This window comes from Macrotis lagotis, chromosome 5 (assembly GCF_037893015.1).
Source record: "Macrotis lagotis isolate mMagLag1 chromosome 5, bilby.v1.9.chrom.fasta, whole genome shotgun sequence".
Lineage (NCBI taxonomy): Eukaryota > Metazoa > Chordata > Mammalia > Peramelemorphia > Peramelidae > Macrotis > Macrotis lagotis.
Window position 1 is genome coordinate 242,230,800 of NC_133662.1, and position 16,628 is coordinate 242,247,427.

The window sequence follows — 16,628 nt, forward strand, 5'->3', positions numbered from 1 at the left end:
GGCCGGCGGGGCGGGCAGGGGCGGGGCCGGGCCGGCGGGGGCGGGGCGGGCAGGGGGCGGGGCCGCAGGGCAGCGCCGCGGCCGGGGAGCGCCGGAGCCGTCGCCATGGACCTAGGTGAGCGAGCCGCGCCCCCCCCCGCGCCCCCCCCGCCCCCGGGTCCGCGTCCCCCCCCTCCGGGCCCGCGTCCCCCCCCCCCCCGCGCCGCCGGGTCCGCCCCCCCGCCGGGCCCGCGCCTCCCCCCCCGCCGGGCCCGCGCCCCGGGCACGGGCGGGCATGCGCGGTGAGCGCCTCCACGGGGCCGCGCCACGTGCGGCTCCCCCCCTCCTGCCACTCGGGGGCGGGGTCTCGGGAGCCCCCTCCTCCCCCGGGGCTTCTGCTCAGGGGAGACCCCCGGGGGCCGGGGGGGCCACCCCGAAAAGGACGGGACGGAGGAGGGGGGCTGCGTGGGGGAGGGGCGCGGCCCGGCACGAGTGCCCGGTTGGCGGTTGGAGCCCGCGGGGACAGGTCGGGGCCGCTGGGGCGGAGCAGGCCGTGGCCGTGGCCGTGGCCGTGGCCGTGGCCGTGGCCGTGGCCGTGCCGGGCGGCGCCGCAGGGGTGAGGGAGCTGGCGCCCCCCAGGCCCGCCGCCTCCTTGTGAGACCTGCACCGGCCGGGGACGGCACGAGGCCCGGCCACAGCGGCCGGCAGGGAGGCCTTGCCCGGAGCCGCGCGGACGATCTGGGCCTCCTGAAAACCCCCCAGGTCGGGGCCCAGACCCTCAGGCCCTTGCAGCCTCTCGGGGCGTCCTTTGCAGGCCCACCTGTGCCTCCGAGGGGCCGAGTGAAGGCCCGGTGCCGGGTGGACCCCGAGAACAGAAAATAAAGTGCCCGGGAGGAAAGGGAGGAGGGGCCCTGCAGGGTCCAGAGTGGGCCACGTCCACGTCAAGTTGGGTCTTCAAGGTAAGGGGAAGCCCCGGCCCCGCTTGGGACATGAGCCCATCAGTCCAGATATGGGCCAGACCTCTGCCAGGGAATGAAACAATCCCTGCTCCAAAGGAGCCCGTGTTGTCATGGGGGGAACACCACAGTCCTAGGTTAGTGTCTGCAGAAGTAGAAGTGGGAGATGGGAAGGGGGCCGGGGGTCGCCCTGGAGAAGGCAGTGCTGCATGGGAGGGACTGAGGTGGGGAAATTACCACCACAAGAAATGGTTGGGGTTTCCATGTGCAGTTTGTTCACACTGACCCCTTAGCTCTTCCAGGGTTTCCTGGACAGCCCTGGAGTTAGTTTGCTTTTCTTACTAGAAGGTTGAGTGTTTCCTTGGAAGCCTAACAAAAGGATAGACTGATTGACAGATACACATATGTGTATCTATATCTCTATAAACACATACATGTATTTGTGTATATTTGTTCATTATAGATGGATATATTTGTTCTTTCACGTCACATGCACACATAAATGGTGACCTTGATAGCCATGTTTCTATGGCTATTTCCTTAAGGAAGGGACTGTTTCCAGGAAATCTTTTAATCATCCTGAAAGATTTTCAGCTCATCCTATATGTTTTCCTTTTACACAGGACCCTTGAATATCTGTGAAGAAACAACCATTCTTCATGGGGGATTCCTGCTTGCCGAGCAGCTGTTCAGCCCAAAGGCTCTGGCAGAACTCAAGAAGTCTGACTGGGAGCAAGTCGGACAGCCCATCGTCGAAGCCTTGCGAGAGATCTCCTCTGCGATTGCCCAGTCCCACCCCCAGGCTTGGACCAAGAAAGCTTTGATCATCATCTGGGCCAAGGTCCTCCAGCCCTGCCCCATCACACCTTCAGATACAGATGCTCGGTGGCAAGAAGACATCTTCTTTTCAGTGGGGAACATGATTCCCACCATCAATCATACCATCCTTTTTGAGTTGCTCAAGTCCCTAGAGGCATCAGGGCTGTTCATTCAACTCTTGATGGCCCTGCCTTCCAACATCTGCCGGGCAGAACTGGAACGTTTTGTGGAGCACGTGGCCAGTGACACATCCTCAGAAGACGTAACCTTCTTTTTGGACGTCTGGTGGGAAATGATGAAGCACAAAGTTGACCCAAAGGACCCCCTGCTCACCCAGTTTCGAACGATGGCACATAAGTACTTGTCATCTTCGGATGAATTCTCCCATCCACCGAAGAGGTTCAAGGCCGACCCGGATGCCTGCCCGATCATGTCTTTGTTAGAGGTGCTGCTGGACGGCCTCAAGCAGATCCAGAACAACATCACTACCCCCAGTCTGAAGTGCTGTGCTGTGGCTAACCTGGCGGACATGCTCACCGTCTTTGCTTTAGTGGAGGAAGACCCGCAGGAGCTGTCAATCACCACATACCTGGACAAGCTTGCAACTGTCATCTCCCTATGGAATTCTGACACCCAGAATCCTTACCACCAACAGGGCCTGGCCGAGAAGGTGAAGGAGGCCGAGCGGGACGTGAGCCTGACCTCGATAGCCAAGCTGCCCAACGAGATGCTTTTTGTCGGCTTTGGTTACCTGCACAGTCTGCTGCAGCAATGGGGGGAGGAGCTGCAGGTCATGCTCAACAGCAGTCAGAGGCTGAGTTATGGCAGCTATCGCCTGTGTGACAGCCTGACCTCTTTCAACCAGAACCTGAAAGGCTACCTGGACACCAGAGATCTCACGAAGGATGAGGGGCAGATTGTCTCGGAGCTGGCAGAGTGTGTTAAAAACTTCCTGAGAAAGACCAACATGACCCTGAAGGGCAACAGTGCAGAGGATATCACTGCCTCAATTGCCATGGCCATCATTGGGCAGAAGATGGAGCGGCACATGGAAATGTGCTACATCTTTGCCTCTGAGAAGAAGTGGGCTTTCTCAGCCGAGTGGTTAGACTGCCTCGTGAATAACAAGACCCTTTTCCGGGAGCCAGGCTTGGTGTTGAAGCTGCTAGAAACAGTCACCACGATCCACATGTCAGGCCAAAGGGTCCCTGAGGCACAGGTAGAAGAAGTCATCAACTTGATTCTGGACTGTTACTCCGATCTCTCTTTGCTGGATAAAAACAAAGTGCTGTCAGGTGTCTTGAGTTCCTGGGGCTGGAAGGGCCTCTCTGAGAATCTGGTCACCTACATGGAGGGTTTTCAGGAGGAGCTGAACATGGCTTTCAACCAGATCACCCAGAGTGCCTCTGAGCAAGGCCTCACCAAAGCCATTGCCTCTGTGTCCAGGCTGATTGTGCTCCACCCAGAGGCCACGGTGAAAAAGATGTGCAGCCTCGCCATGGTCAATCTTGGGGCTCCCAAGTTCCTGGCTCAAATCCTCAGTGCCTTCCCTGCCCTCAGGTTTCCCGAGGGAGAGCAAGACCCAAACTCAACCACTTCTCTGCTGGTGGCATGTCTCAAAGAAACCGTCTGGGGGAAGCTTTCATCAGCCAAGGAGGAGAAGCAGTTTTTGGAGTTTCTTAGCTACTTGATGAATCCCCCAGAGCAAGAGACCAGCACCATCCCCTTGACCCCTCTTCTGGTACCTGAGGAGGTGATTAAAGTCTTTGTCCTCCCTTACTTGATGCTGCATATGGAAGAGGTGGACCTTTGCCTCAAGATCTTCGTGCAGGCTGTGGAAGCAAAGCCTTACTCTGACGGCTGCTGGCTCCTGTCCTGTTCCCCGTTCCCCCTCCTCTTTACTCTTTGCCAGCTGCTAGACAGCTACACCAAGTACTGGCAGCTTCCCAAGGCAAAGCGGCACCTCTCTTTGGACTCTAAAGATATGGTGATCTGCATCCTTGAGCAGCTCTGTGAGGTAGTGTTGCCCAAGGAGGAGAACCCCAGTCCAGAGAACTGGACCAAGTCCTTGTCCTGGCTCCACCGGAAGACAGAGCAACTTGACTGGACTGTGGGCCTGCGGTTGTGGACGGTCTTTAAGGGTCATTTTAAGTGTGAGGTGCCAGCCACACTCTTTGAGATCTGCAAGCTTTCTGAGGATGAGTGGACCTCACAGAACCACCTGGCCTACGGGCCTGGCACGGGCCTTCTGGCCTGGATGGAATGTTGCTGTATCTCTGCCAACACATGTGAACACATGCTCTCCCTCTTGACCGTGGATACCAGCAACCCCGAGGAGGTCAGCTTCTTCAGCAAGGGCTTCCTGGTGGCCTTGGTGCAAGTCTTGCCTTGGTGCAGCCCCAATGAGTGGAAATGCCTACACCAACTGACCAAAAGTCTGTTGCAAAAACAACTTTTGCATGTCCCATACAGTCTCGAGTATGTTCAGTTTGTTCCATTGCTCAACCTGAAACCCTTTGCCCAAGTGCTGCAGCTCTCCGTACTCTTCTTGAGAAGTTTCCAGTTCCTTTGCAGCCCTAGCTGTTCCAACTGGCTTCCTACTGAAGGCTGGAGTCATGTAGTCAAGCTCATTTGCAGCAGCCTGACTGATCTACTTGACTCTGTCAAGGTCCAATCCCTGTGCCCGTGGGCTGAAGATTCAGAGAAAGACCTGACACAAGAAACCTTGTTCGTTTACACTCAGCTTTTCTGTCACATCCTCCACATCATGGCCATGCTTCCTGAGGAGGTCTGTGAGCCCCTCTATGTTCTAGCCCTGGAGGTCCTCTCTTACTATGAAGTCCTGAGCAAGAGTGACACCTCCACAAATGCCCTACTCCGAAAGGCAAACGAGCAGCACTTCCTCAAATCCATTGCCGAAAATGTTGGACCAAGGGAACAACGGAAAACTTTGTTACAGAAGATCAACGGCTTTTGATGACCCCACCAGGAAATGGTGGTCTTCGTTGGAAGTGAGGCAGACTCAGGCTAGATGGGATGCACAAACTTCCTTTCACAATCATAGGAAATTGGAGAGGCCAAGATACCCCAGGGGTATGGTATATAAAAAAGAAAATAACTTTCTTGGGCATTTGTAATAGTTAAAATAAAATTTACCTTTTCTTTTGAACCTTTCCCATCCTTTTATAATTGGTCCCAAATCACCACTCCCAAGCTCCAGCACCCTTTGAAATAATTCTCACTGGACTTGTTGCAGCCTCAAGTCATTCTGGAGAGGATCCTCTTTGTCCATGACCAGACCTCCTGATCCATTGCCCACCAATTAGGCAAATGGACTGGCCCACAGGTTTGGGGGGGGGGTAGGAGAAAGTGTTTAAAGTGTAAAATGAGTGCTGATAGAAGGAGCGGAGCCAGTCATAAGGCATTGAGAGGAAGACGTTCTTGTTGTATAGGGCAGCAGCAATAAAAGTAAACTCTCACTGGGCTTATTCTTTGGAAATCCAGAGTTTGTCTGTCATTGTGGCTGGAGCTTGGTTGCTAATTTCCTCACTGACATTAGACTGAAGGGAAATGGGCACAGCTGGTACCCTCCCAGTGCCCACCAAGACTGCATTGGGAGCTGGCCCAGACTGCAGGAAATCCTTCTTAGACCAAGACAGGATAATCCTGAAGATATCCAGGTATGTTTTCACTGAGAGAAACTAAGCAAAGGCAATGGTCACTCCTTCCATTGAATGGCCTTAAAACAAAATCTTTATTGATGTCTTTCACAATGAGAGTAAGTAGGAAAAAATATTAATACAATTTAATCTCCACAAGGGATTTTTTTCCTTCCAGATAAATTATCAGTAAAAATAAACAAGACATGTCTATGATTTGTTTAGCACTTAATAGGATCAGAAATACAGCACCCATTAGACTGAGACAGACAACAAGAGTCTGAAACAAGTCATTACACTTAAATGACTACATTTTTAAAAGGCAATGGAATTGCAATCGGTGGAAAGATAGCCTTACTTTTTTTTAAATTCTAGCTTAAAAAAAATACTTTGCCACAGCATAATTCCTAAAACATCCTATTTTTATGAGGAATGTATAGAGTTGGCACTCAGGCTTCCTATTGAAAAGTGGCTGGTGTGGTTTGACCCTATGGAGAGAAGGGGACCCAGTGATCATTTTGGCCTGGGTATTTCTCTTAGACTCCTTTCTAAGAGGGTAGTTAGCATGGTTTTTGATTGTAAGGACAACTGGAAAAACAGTCTATGGAGGGAATTTTTTTTTTCCCTAAGGTCACTGGAGTCTCAGCTAGAGAAGAATGTAAGCCATAGACTGGGGAGCAGTTACAGTCCTTATGTTTTACTAGATTTCAAACAATTCTCTGCATAGGGACAGAGAACAGTCTGATGCAAGGGAGGAGGCAGAGGAGAGAATGATTTACCAGTTAAGGATCCTGATTTCCCTAACTTGCAAAGTTGGCAGTCCTGTAAAAATTGCTGGCTCCTTGGTCATATTGTCCTTCATCCCAGCCCAGGGGATGGTGGGACATTAGTGTTAAGACATTGGCATCAGGGTAAAGAGTAAAGGGAAATGGGGGCATTTGAGGCTTCGAATGGCAACCAAGGAAAGGGGGGAAAAATTGCAGCCTCAGTTCTTATGACTCTTCATTCCCAGAATGTACACAGGGAATCAGCAAAATGCTGTTCCTTGGTCAAGGGAGGTGAGCAGAAGGATATGTAAAAGTTAAACTGTTAAGTTAGCCTGCACATAACCTGGCAGAGGCCATTGCATCACCAGACCTACTTGTCTTTTCTCCCCAGAACTTCTGTGGCTTCTCTTGAACAGTTCTTTGAGATTAGACCCCAGCAATGTCCTCAGTGCTAACAACTATCTGGTGATTGGTGGCCACCATGCCAGATTGCTTAGTTACACATACAACACATCATACTGTCTTTGTTACCCATGAGAATGTGTTTTCTGTAAAAAGGCAGAGTAGGAAGGAAATGTCTGTTCCTTTTAAAACCCCAAACCATCCACCTCCCTATTGCCTCCCACAAAACAGACCATCCAGAGCCCAAATAGTTCCATGGAATGTAGAGGAGATGGGTAGTATAGGAGGATACAACCTCCTTTGAGTGATGTGGGTCATAGACTCCATTAACTGGCCTTTTTGATCTGGGAAGTGTCAAACATCTGGATTGCCTTCTTGCAGAGCAGAGCAAACCAGTAGAGCTGGGGCATGATGAGGAGGCTATTGATGACATTGCAATAGATGGGTATGTGGAAAGGTGTCTGCAGTAACCTCAGCCCCTTCTTTTGGCTATAGGACCAGTACATGAAGGGGAAAATGAGGATGCGGAAGCACAAGAAGGTCCCCAGGGTCAGGATTCCATTCACTTTGTACAAAAACGTGTGCTGCTTCTTCAGCTGCAGAAGGAGAGGATGGAGAAAGAAAAAGGTTCATCAGGTGGCTGGAGCTGCTTGAGCTACCTATCCCTGTGCCTTTTCTACTTGGATTCACTGGCGATAAAGATCATTGGTGGAGACCCCTGAGATGTCAAAGGGCTGCTGGGAATGCCTATATTCTGGAGGTCCTTTGACCTCAACCGAAGATGGCAGGCATGGCTTGGATTGAATTTTTTGTGTATGTGAGTGTGTTTATATTTTTATATAGAAACTCACACATATAAATGTGTATTTATGGGGGGGTCCCCAAAGTCTTAGTGCAGTTCAAAGCTATTAAGACCTCTTTATGTATGTACACACACAACACAACACACACACACACATGTAGTACATATAAAATGTCCTTGAAATATAGTCTAGTGGGTGCCTCTGTGTGTGGGGGTGTTTGTGTGTGTGCTCTTTAATTGGGGTTCAGGGATTTGAAAGGTTAATGATGTAGAAGAAGGTTGGTCTTGTTCTACACCAGAAGATAAAATTAGGCCCAATGGGAGGAGATGCAGAGATCTTTAGACCCCATGTAAAGGGGGAAGAATCTTAACCATCTTAACCATAATCTTAACCATAACTATACAAACTACCCCAATTTGGAGGAGTGTCTCATGAAGGGGCACTCAGTAAGCAAAGCTTGAATCCTGTTTTGGGTTTGCTGAAGATAGCAGGTGAGTTGACTAGGTGGACTCTGATCTTCCACCACTTCAGATTTTGTGATGCTACATAAAGATAGGAGCTTCTGAAAAGAGGTGGGCATGGCACACGCTTTGATTTTAGTGATGGGGAATGAGCTCCCTGGAAATGCTCCTACAAGTGGGTTACCCAATATGCCCTCCACAAGAACTCAGAACATAAGGCCATCCAGTGACTTTCCTGCCTCAATATACTCAAGGGCTTTTCTCTGTGACTTATAATTTATTGATAAAACAAGTCCTTCTTTATAATGGTCACTCATAAGTTCACTTATAGAATGATCTGGAGCAAATCACTTTACTTCTCTGTAAAATGAAAGGATTGGGCTACATCATTTCCCTTCTAGCTCTATCACTTGATTTTTTTACATACCAGAATCAGTATTCTTCCCAGTGATACAAATGGGGTGCTGAATTCTGCTGCAAAGATACAGCCTACAAAGAAGTCACCACGTTCTCCCCTTAGTACCTGCAAGTGAGAAGAAATCAAGACCCGAGAAATGGGCACCTTTTAGAGATAAAGCAGAGTAGCAGAATACCAGGTAGTGTGTGTGGGCCAGGCCAGCCAAGATGGTTAACCCTGATCACAAAGGAACAAATCAAAGGCTAAAGTTGAGGCAAACAGTGCCTGAGCAGCTGCCATCACTAATGAATGATTTACACAGCCAGAGGATCACCATCCTTTCCAGGGAGGAGACCTAAGAACCCACTTCCACATCTGACTATGTCTCCTTTATGAATTCATGGGAATCCAGTTCTAGATGAACAAAAGGCAGGCTCTCTCCTAGTTCTCTTGAAGGCTTCACCTTCATGGATCTACAACATTAGTTCAGTTCCATGAAAAGACAGCTGTTACTTAGCATTATAAAGACACAACACAACCAATTGAAATTTTTGCTTTTAAAAATAATTGTTAAAAAATAATTGTTGCATTATATATACCGAGAGCATAGTTTGCCTAGTATTGTAGCAATTGAGGGCAGGAGTGGAGGGGCACAACTTATAGATTGGGGCAATGTTAATTCTTCAAGTTTACTTAAATCTGATGCTTGGTCATGATATGGAAAGTTCTTGAATGTAAGCTGATGGGTGCTGGCAGATCATACTACATTGAAGGGACTTTGATGGGGGCTTGCATCAAATAAATGTGCCTGCTGGCTGAGGATAAGCCTTGCTAAACAGTGAGAAGGTTGACCAAGGGGTAAAAGTGATAATTCATGAAATGAACCAAATGACAGTTCTATGAATGCCATTGATATGGTTGGCATAAGGGGCCAGACAACTAAGGGAACAAATGAAATTTGAAAGGGAAATACATCTGAAATGCTGCTACAGTTCCATGAGCATGGATAACGTAATGTTTCCTGCTCCTCAGGAGCACAAGTTGCTTCTACAAAGATGGTGACACTGTCTTGTGAATACTCACCTGAGCAATGGGTACAAGAACGGTCAGAATGAAAATATGGTGCGTGAGCATGAGGCGATCGTGCTTGAGGAAGTTCTTAAAAATGGTGAAAGTGTGTTTCTTATCCTCACCTCTGTTTCGGTACCAGTAGCAAATGTACATAGCACCTAGGTCGTAGGTCATATATGGAATCAAAACCCATATATATTCTTGAGCAAGCCAGTGCCTAGAGGGAAGCACAGGAACATTCTAAAAGCAGATTTTTCAAGCCTGGAACCCACTTAGAACACGGTGCCAACCCACTCGCTTACTGCAGTATCATTGTTTCAGATGCTGCCATGAGGAACACCTCGAAATTAAACAAAATGAAAACACACAAGGAAGAACTTGCTGAATGATTTGCTCAGGATGTCAGACAACGAAGGAGCCAAAGACAGAAGCCAAAAACCTATTTGACATCATTTGTTTTCAAAGGGGCCGTCAGATATTTCCTTTTTGTCTAGTTTAGCTGGTCCCTGACCTTTGGGGATATGTCCAAGTTATCCACCCCTCAAAGCTACCAACACTCTAAGAAGCCAATGTGGACCAGATCAAAGCTATTTCCATTTTTAACTCCATTGGAGATAACATGCCATTACTCAAGAGGCTGGTTTGCAGTCTGAAAACTCCAAGCTTACATTTATACACTTCACAGTTCTGTTTCTCAAAGCCATCAAGTTCCCACTAGAACATAGAACCCCAGCCCTGGGCGTGGTTGTAACCTGTTGGGTAACCTGTTGGCTTCTATGGCAATTTTCCATGCTATTCCAGCTTGGGTTCCACCTGTATATAACCAGTGTGAAAATAAGCAAGTTATGGCTGGTTATTCCAGAGGAGAGGGGATGGTCTCAAAGATAAATGCCTTGACCAAGTTGCTTGACATAGGCTTGAATATCATAATTAACGTAAGCCTTTTGCAAAGAGCCCTCTATTAATACCCAGGACAGAGTAGGAATAAGAATGCCCACAGATGGCAGCTTCAGTGCTGGTTAATAACTAACCACTCCACATACAAAAATTGTATGTGAATATATATAATAAAAAGGCAGCTTCTGCACCCTAGGAGAGATGCAGCCCTTGGTGCAATTTTCCTATAGAGATGGTCCCCAGACTGACTTCCTGTTCCTTAATTACACAATGAATAAACAGTGGGAACGGCAATCAAGCCTTCAATGAATGGAGTAGCTGTAAGTGAATCAATTTTCTGGGCTTTGCTCATGCAATGCCTGAAAAGGTGTGGTGGTTAGGTTGGCTCATCTCTAGACTGGTGGCTTGGGTGAAGCAATTCTCCAATTAAAATAACTACTTTGAAAAATACAAGAAAGCTAGTGAAAGCTAGAGGTCTGACCTTTAAGGGGAAGCTCTGGTATCTTCATTATTTACCATAATGCAGAATTGCATCTCTGGGGCAAAGGTCTTTAGCAATAACTGAGAGAATGACAAGGCATCTGGTTTCTGGTCCTGGCTTCCTTACTAACTGGCTCTGTGCATTTGAGCAAAGTCTTCACTGCTCTGTGTCTTAATTTAATCAGGAAAATGGGGGTGATCTGCTCTATTTAATTCACAAGGTTTTGGAGGTTCAAGCAAGGCACAAATTTGAAAGAGACTAATCCAAATGCAAGCAGTTCAGCAGGAAGGAGAAATACCCTCACTGACTGAAAAAAAGTCAAAGAAGACAAAGTCTGTGGTGGTGAAATTTGTTGAAGACTTTTCAGGAGATTCAGGAGCTCTTACAACATCCTTGGATCAACAGTATCAGATGATTGGATTCAGAACTGAACAAGCTTCACCAGTCTATGAACCCAATTGGATGGGGGGGAAAATGACATCTTGATTTTCACTCCCCTCCAAATGACATGGAGTAATTCTTCTGCTGTTTAAAACATTCTGAGAAGGGGTCCATGCCATTAAAAAAGGTTGTTAACCCCTGATCTAATCAATCTTCATTTTACAGATGAGAAAACTATGACCCAGGGATATTAAATAGCTTGTCCAAGGTTACTCAGTAAGAGATCCAGGATCCATTTGAAGACATGTTACAGGTTTTTGAGCAAAGGCTGGATGGTCACTCCTTGGGTATGTTAATACTGGGGATTCCTTTCATCTATAGATTTGAATTAATGTCCTTTCAGATCCCTATCATCTCTTCAGTTCTGTGTTTCTGTGAAATCTGCTGCTCTTTCTACTGTCCCATATCATCTGCTGTCCACGTATAAAGGTGAGCTTTTACAAGTAGAAGAATTAAGGCACAAACCTAGTATTTCCACCCCCCCACACACACACACAGAGCTAATATGACCTGGGAGCCAAGTTTCAAGGGTCCTAACTCATAGCCTCATGTTTTCTAACTCTATGTCATGGTTCAAATTAAGATCTTCCATCACAGGTGCCTTGAAAATGAAAAACCCTGGAATCTCTGAAAAATAGCAAAGGCAATTTCAACCAAAGAACTGAGGATGGGTTTTTTCACCTGGGCCCATGAGATTTCTTTGAAAACTTAAAAAAAAATATTTAGTCATCTTTCAATATAACTGGTTTCCTTCATTGTTCTATATATGTTATGTTATGCTTTTGAGAAGGCTTCAGCATGGTGATATGAAGGGAGTCATTAACAGTCAATAAAGTCCATTAAACAAAAAAAAAAGTTAAGAAGCCCCACCTTGAAGCAAAAGGAAATTTTACTAAGAATCCTTATGAGGAAGTAAAGAAAAGAATTTCTCCCCACTAATTCCCTTTGCTTCAAAGGGCTGATGTGGAAATGTTCTTGTTTCAAATAATTTACAGAAATTTTTAACTTGCCCTTGTCCCTATTTTTTCCCCACAAGTTGCACATCATGTCTAATTGCAGAAAAATTGCTCGTGTATTTCTGAAATACGTAGCATCAGCTTAAGCCTTTGAACATGCATGAAGAACAGCTTAAAGTTATGGTGGCTCATTTAGTCTTTCTGAGTCCCTTTGGTTGGAAAGGCAGGCTTCAAAATTGCTGTCATGAGCTGAAAGCAGTTTTAGGAGATTTACCTTGCTGGTACGGGACTCTGGCAGTCAATAAATGGCAAGAATTTCAATGGCTACCGAGATCCAAATCCCGCCTATCATATTCTCAGCAGATTGCCATCCAGCCTCTAATGGGAGTCCTCCAGTGACCCTCCATAAGCCACTTATTACACTGTTGGTTGGACAGCTCCAGTTGGGAGGAAGTCTAAAATTGCTTCCCTCCTATTCCACCTGTTGCTATGGCTAATTCCTCTAACATATGACAGTCCTTCAGATACTTTCATGTCCCTCCAAATGAGGGGTCCAGGAACTTTTAGGTATTTTGATAATTGCCATTGAGTCGTTTTGTTTTCTTGGCAAGATTTTGGAGTGATGGGGCGGCTAGGTGGTGTAGTGGATAAAGCACTGGCCTTGGAGTCAGGAGTACCTGGGTTCAAATCCGGTCTCAGACACTAGCTGTGTGGCCTTGGTCAAGCCACTTAACCCCATTTGCCTTGCAAACCCCCACCTAAAAAAAAAGATATTGGAGTGACTTGCCATTTGCTTCTCCAGCTCATTTGACAGATGAGGAAACTAAGATAAAAAGGGTTGAGTGATTTGTCCAAGGTCACACCACTAATAAATATCTGAGGCAGAATTTGAACTTAGGGCTTCCTGACTCTAGACCTGGAGCTTATTCACTATACCACTTTGCTACCTCCAGCACCAAAGACACTATTCCCTAGTTGTAGCCTCCTGAGGTCACAGTATATATGATTAATCCCCCTCTTTCAAGCCTCAGTGAAGTTGAGAGGTAGCAGGCCTTGCTCTATCAAGCATATTGAGTTTGCTACATACTAAAACCCATCATGCTTTCACACAAACCACTAGCTAGCCACCATGCCCCCCATCCTGTTTTTTTGGAACCCAAGTATCTATGCTGTTATGTTGAATAGTAATAAATACTTAAATTTATAAAGAGAGAAAAACACAACCCAGCCAGGAACTCCTAAGTGTGAGAATCATGGTCTCATTTCTCATCCAATCCACAGCCTATAGTAACACCACCTCATTACTTTTGAAATAGGCAATGCAAATAAAAGCTCAAAACCCAAGACTATGAGATGAATTCAGCCTGAATAGCCCATGGATCAAACCCAAGCATTAGATTCTCAGCCTACAGCAGATTTGCTATGGGACTTTGGACCCATCACCTTTCTAGGCCTCCTTTCCTTTGCAAAGAGAAGGAGTCGACAAATGATGAAGTGATTTCATCAGGGAAGGGAACTTCCTAAAACTTCCTCCATCAGTGCAGGTCAGTGCCTCATTTGTGATTAGAATCTTAGTGGTCTGGAACACTGAAAGAATAGGTTAGAAATTTGCCCATTGTCATACAATTCATCAGGCCTTAATTTTTCTGCCTCTCTCAACCCCAGTATAGTAAAAAACACAACTCATTTTCTATAGTATTTTAAGGCTTTATAGTGTTTTCCTTTCAACAAACCTAGTGAGGTATGTCATTCTCTGTTCTGTAAATAGAGAAACTGAGGTTCTGTGACTCATTCTAAGTCAAACAGCTACTGTTAGAAATCTAGCCTTTGACTACAGATAGGTCTCTAATTCCAAGGTTAATTTGTCTCTCCTAGCCTTAGGAATCCAGTTTCAAATCCAGGCTCTAGGGCAATTATCAAGACCACAGTTTACTCATCTGTATTGAAATCCCCTTCCAGCTTTAACATACTATAAGTATAAAATCCATAGGGGAGCATGCTAGTCTCTATGGTGAAGCAAGTTCATCTTAAGTGTCCATTTCAAATTGAAGGGGGCCAGTGAAGGGTAATGCAAACTACTCGCAAGATTAGTTTCTCACCAGCATAGAACCTAGCCCAGAAGAGCAAGTGCTGGGCCTAGGAAAAATGATGCAAGTAGTGGAATGAAATATTCTAAAATCCCCCAAACAGCAGAGTCACTGAAACTTCACAGCCACAGGTCACTCAAATTTAGACTTTCTGGCTCTGTTTTAAATGTGTTTCACTGAATGAAACATCGTATTCCTGCGTGGTATAGTTGGATGAGGACTTCCCCACTTCCTAATTTGGGATATGTCATACATGAGATAGTTCTCAGTATGCCAGCATGAAAAGTCCTAGCTTGGCCAGGTTGAAAGGGTCTAGAGAAAAGGGCAGGGTCATCTGTTTGGGGAAAGGTTATTTGTGTGCATGTTTGTGTGTGTGTGTGATTTTTGCAAGGCAATGGGGTTAAGCAATTTGCCCAAAGTTGCACAGCTAGTTAATTATCAAGTGTCTGAGGCTAGATTTGAACTCAGATCTTCCTGACCCCAGGGCCCATGTGCCAACCACTTTGCCACCTAGCTGCCTGGGAAAGGTTATTTTTAACCTGAAATATCCACCATATCTGCAGTGCTAAAGGGTTGACTAAAGAGGAGGCATTTGAAAGAACTGAGAGTTCCAATTCCCTGTCCTAAAACATATTTTCTGAAATCTTTGGTCTGGAAAAATGATGAATTTAAATTTCTGCTCAGGAGAAAGATGGGGACTGTGGATGAGGAATATATAACATACATTATTAAGTATTGTTATATTGTCTGCCAACTGACTGTTTAAAAGGTTTTCTTTGTATAAGGAAGGTTCTGGGATAGGGTGGGGGGAAAAGTATGAGGGCAAAGAGAAAATGCAATAATAATTTGTTTTCAAAATTTTCTAAGAACAAGGTTCTACTTAGCAATTGGCTTTTGAAAAAGCAGTTTAGTGTTGTTTTTTTTTCTTTTTAGGTTTTTGCAAGGCAAATGGGGTTAAGTGGCTTGCCCAAGGCCACACAGCTAGGTCATTATTAAGTGTCTGAGACCGGATTTGAACCCAGGTACTCCTGACTCCAGGGCAGGTGCTTTATCCACTGTGCCACCTAGTTGCCCCTAGTCTTACTTGTTTTAAACCGTTTTTTGTCTTTAGATCATCTTCATTTCTGAAAGTAATCCCTCCCCCTCCCATTCTGTCCCCAGGAAACCATCTCTTGTGATAAAGAATAAAAAAAGCAAGAAAACCAGTTCAGCAAAAGCAGCCCCCACATCAACCCTGCCTCAGCCTATCTCCACTATCCCACACCTGTGGCCCCCACCTATGCAAAAGGAGACATTTAACAGGTTTCTTTCTAAGCGCACAGGTGGGGCCCAGATACTGCTCTGTTTCCGTCTGTCACAGCCCTGTGCAGCCAGGATCACAGGATCTCATGCTGGAGCCTTCGCTCTCTTGCTTGGCCGCATTGCTCTCAGACTGCCCTCCCGTAGGACCAGTATTCATGCTCACTAGAGCAGCTAGGTGGCGCAGCGAAAAGGAAAGAGCACTGGGAGTCAGAAAGACCCGAGTTCAAGTTCGGCCTTGGGCTCTGGCTGCATGATTTCAGGCCAGTCAGTCACTTTACTCTGTGGGGTCTGTTTCCTCATCTATAAAATGAGCTGGAGAAGAAATGGAAAGCTTTTGCTAAAGAAAATCCCTCAGGGGCGGCTAGGTGGCGCAGTGGATAGAGCAGCGGCCCTGGGGTCCGGAGGACCTGAGTTCAAGTGCGACCTCAGACACTTAATGATCGTGTGACTTTGGGCAAGTCACTTTGCCTGAAAAGGACAAAAGAAAATAAGATCCCCCAAAGAGAGGTCAGAGCGCCTGACACCGGCGGACAAGGGCACTGGGGTGCGCCCAAAGGAAGTGCCTGAGGGGTTCTGGCTGGGGGTGCCCCCCCCCCGCGGCGGCACTCACCTGCAGGTAATGACATTGTCGCAGGTCCACATGACGAGGAGCCCGGAGACGGAGGCCAGCACCGCCTGGATGGAGGAGGTGAGCCTAGGAGGACCAGAGGGGCCGGTGAGCCGGGCTTCCCGCCGCCCCCTCCCCGCGGAGCCCCCCGCGCAGCGGCCGCCCCGGGGAGGCGGGGGGGCCGCCTACCTGCTGCTGAAGGTCAGGCAGTCGTTCAGGGGCCATCGGGGCAGCGCCCGGCGCAGCCCCCAGGCGCAGAGCCTGAAGAAGCCGGGGAAGAAGAGCGCGGTGCAGGCCAGCGGCAGGAGCATTAGCGCGGTGGGGCCCAGGCCGCTCTGCTCCGCTCCTGCGCGCCCGGCCCGGCCCAGGCCCGGCCCGGCCCGCCGCCCCGCCCCGCCGCCCCCGGCGCCCCGCCCGGCCCGCACGCGCGCTCCCGCCTCGGCCCCGGCGCCCCGCCCGGCCCGGCCCGGCCCCGGGAGCCCGGAACGTGGCCGGACGCGGCCCCGGCGCTGCCCCCGCCGCCGCGCCCCGCCCGCCGGGGGC

At 47.9% G+C, this 16,628-nt stretch overlaps 2 protein-coding genes across 3 annotated transcripts; one reads left to right on the forward strand and one right to left on the reverse strand.

The window, feature by feature from the left end:
• The first annotated feature begins 46 nt into the window (after positions 1-46).
• GEMIN4 (gem nuclear organelle associated protein 4) lies at positions 47-11,875 on the forward strand. Of its 2 annotated transcripts, XR_012468789.1 has the most exons (3): positions 47-115; positions 1,559-4,847; positions 7,078-11,875. XR_012468789.1 is itself a non-coding variant. In XM_074189155.1 (2 exons), the coding sequence occupies exons 1-2, from the start codon at positions 106-108 to the stop codon at positions 4,729-4,731; spliced, it is 3,183 nt and encodes a 1,060-aa protein (XP_074045256.1). In that variant the 5' UTR covers positions 47-105; the 3' UTR covers positions 4,732-4,923. The 2 variants fall into 2 exon arrangements, 1 of the variants encoding a protein (XP_074045256.1); XM_074189155.1 differs by lacking the exon at positions 7,078-11,875 and having other exon boundaries at positions 1,559-4,923.
• Positions 805-16,396, reverse strand: TLCD3A (TLC domain containing 3A). The gene is made up of 5 exons (XM_074189156.1): positions 16,275-16,396; positions 16,089-16,172; positions 9,327-9,531; positions 8,274-8,369; positions 805-7,178 (listed from the first exon to the last, which is right to left on the reverse strand). The coding sequence occupies exons 1-5, from the start codon at positions 16,394-16,396 to the stop codon at positions 6,909-6,911; spliced, it is 777 nt and encodes a 258-aa protein (XP_074045257.1). The 3' UTR covers positions 805-6,908.
• Positions 16,397-16,628: the final 232 nt, after the last annotated feature.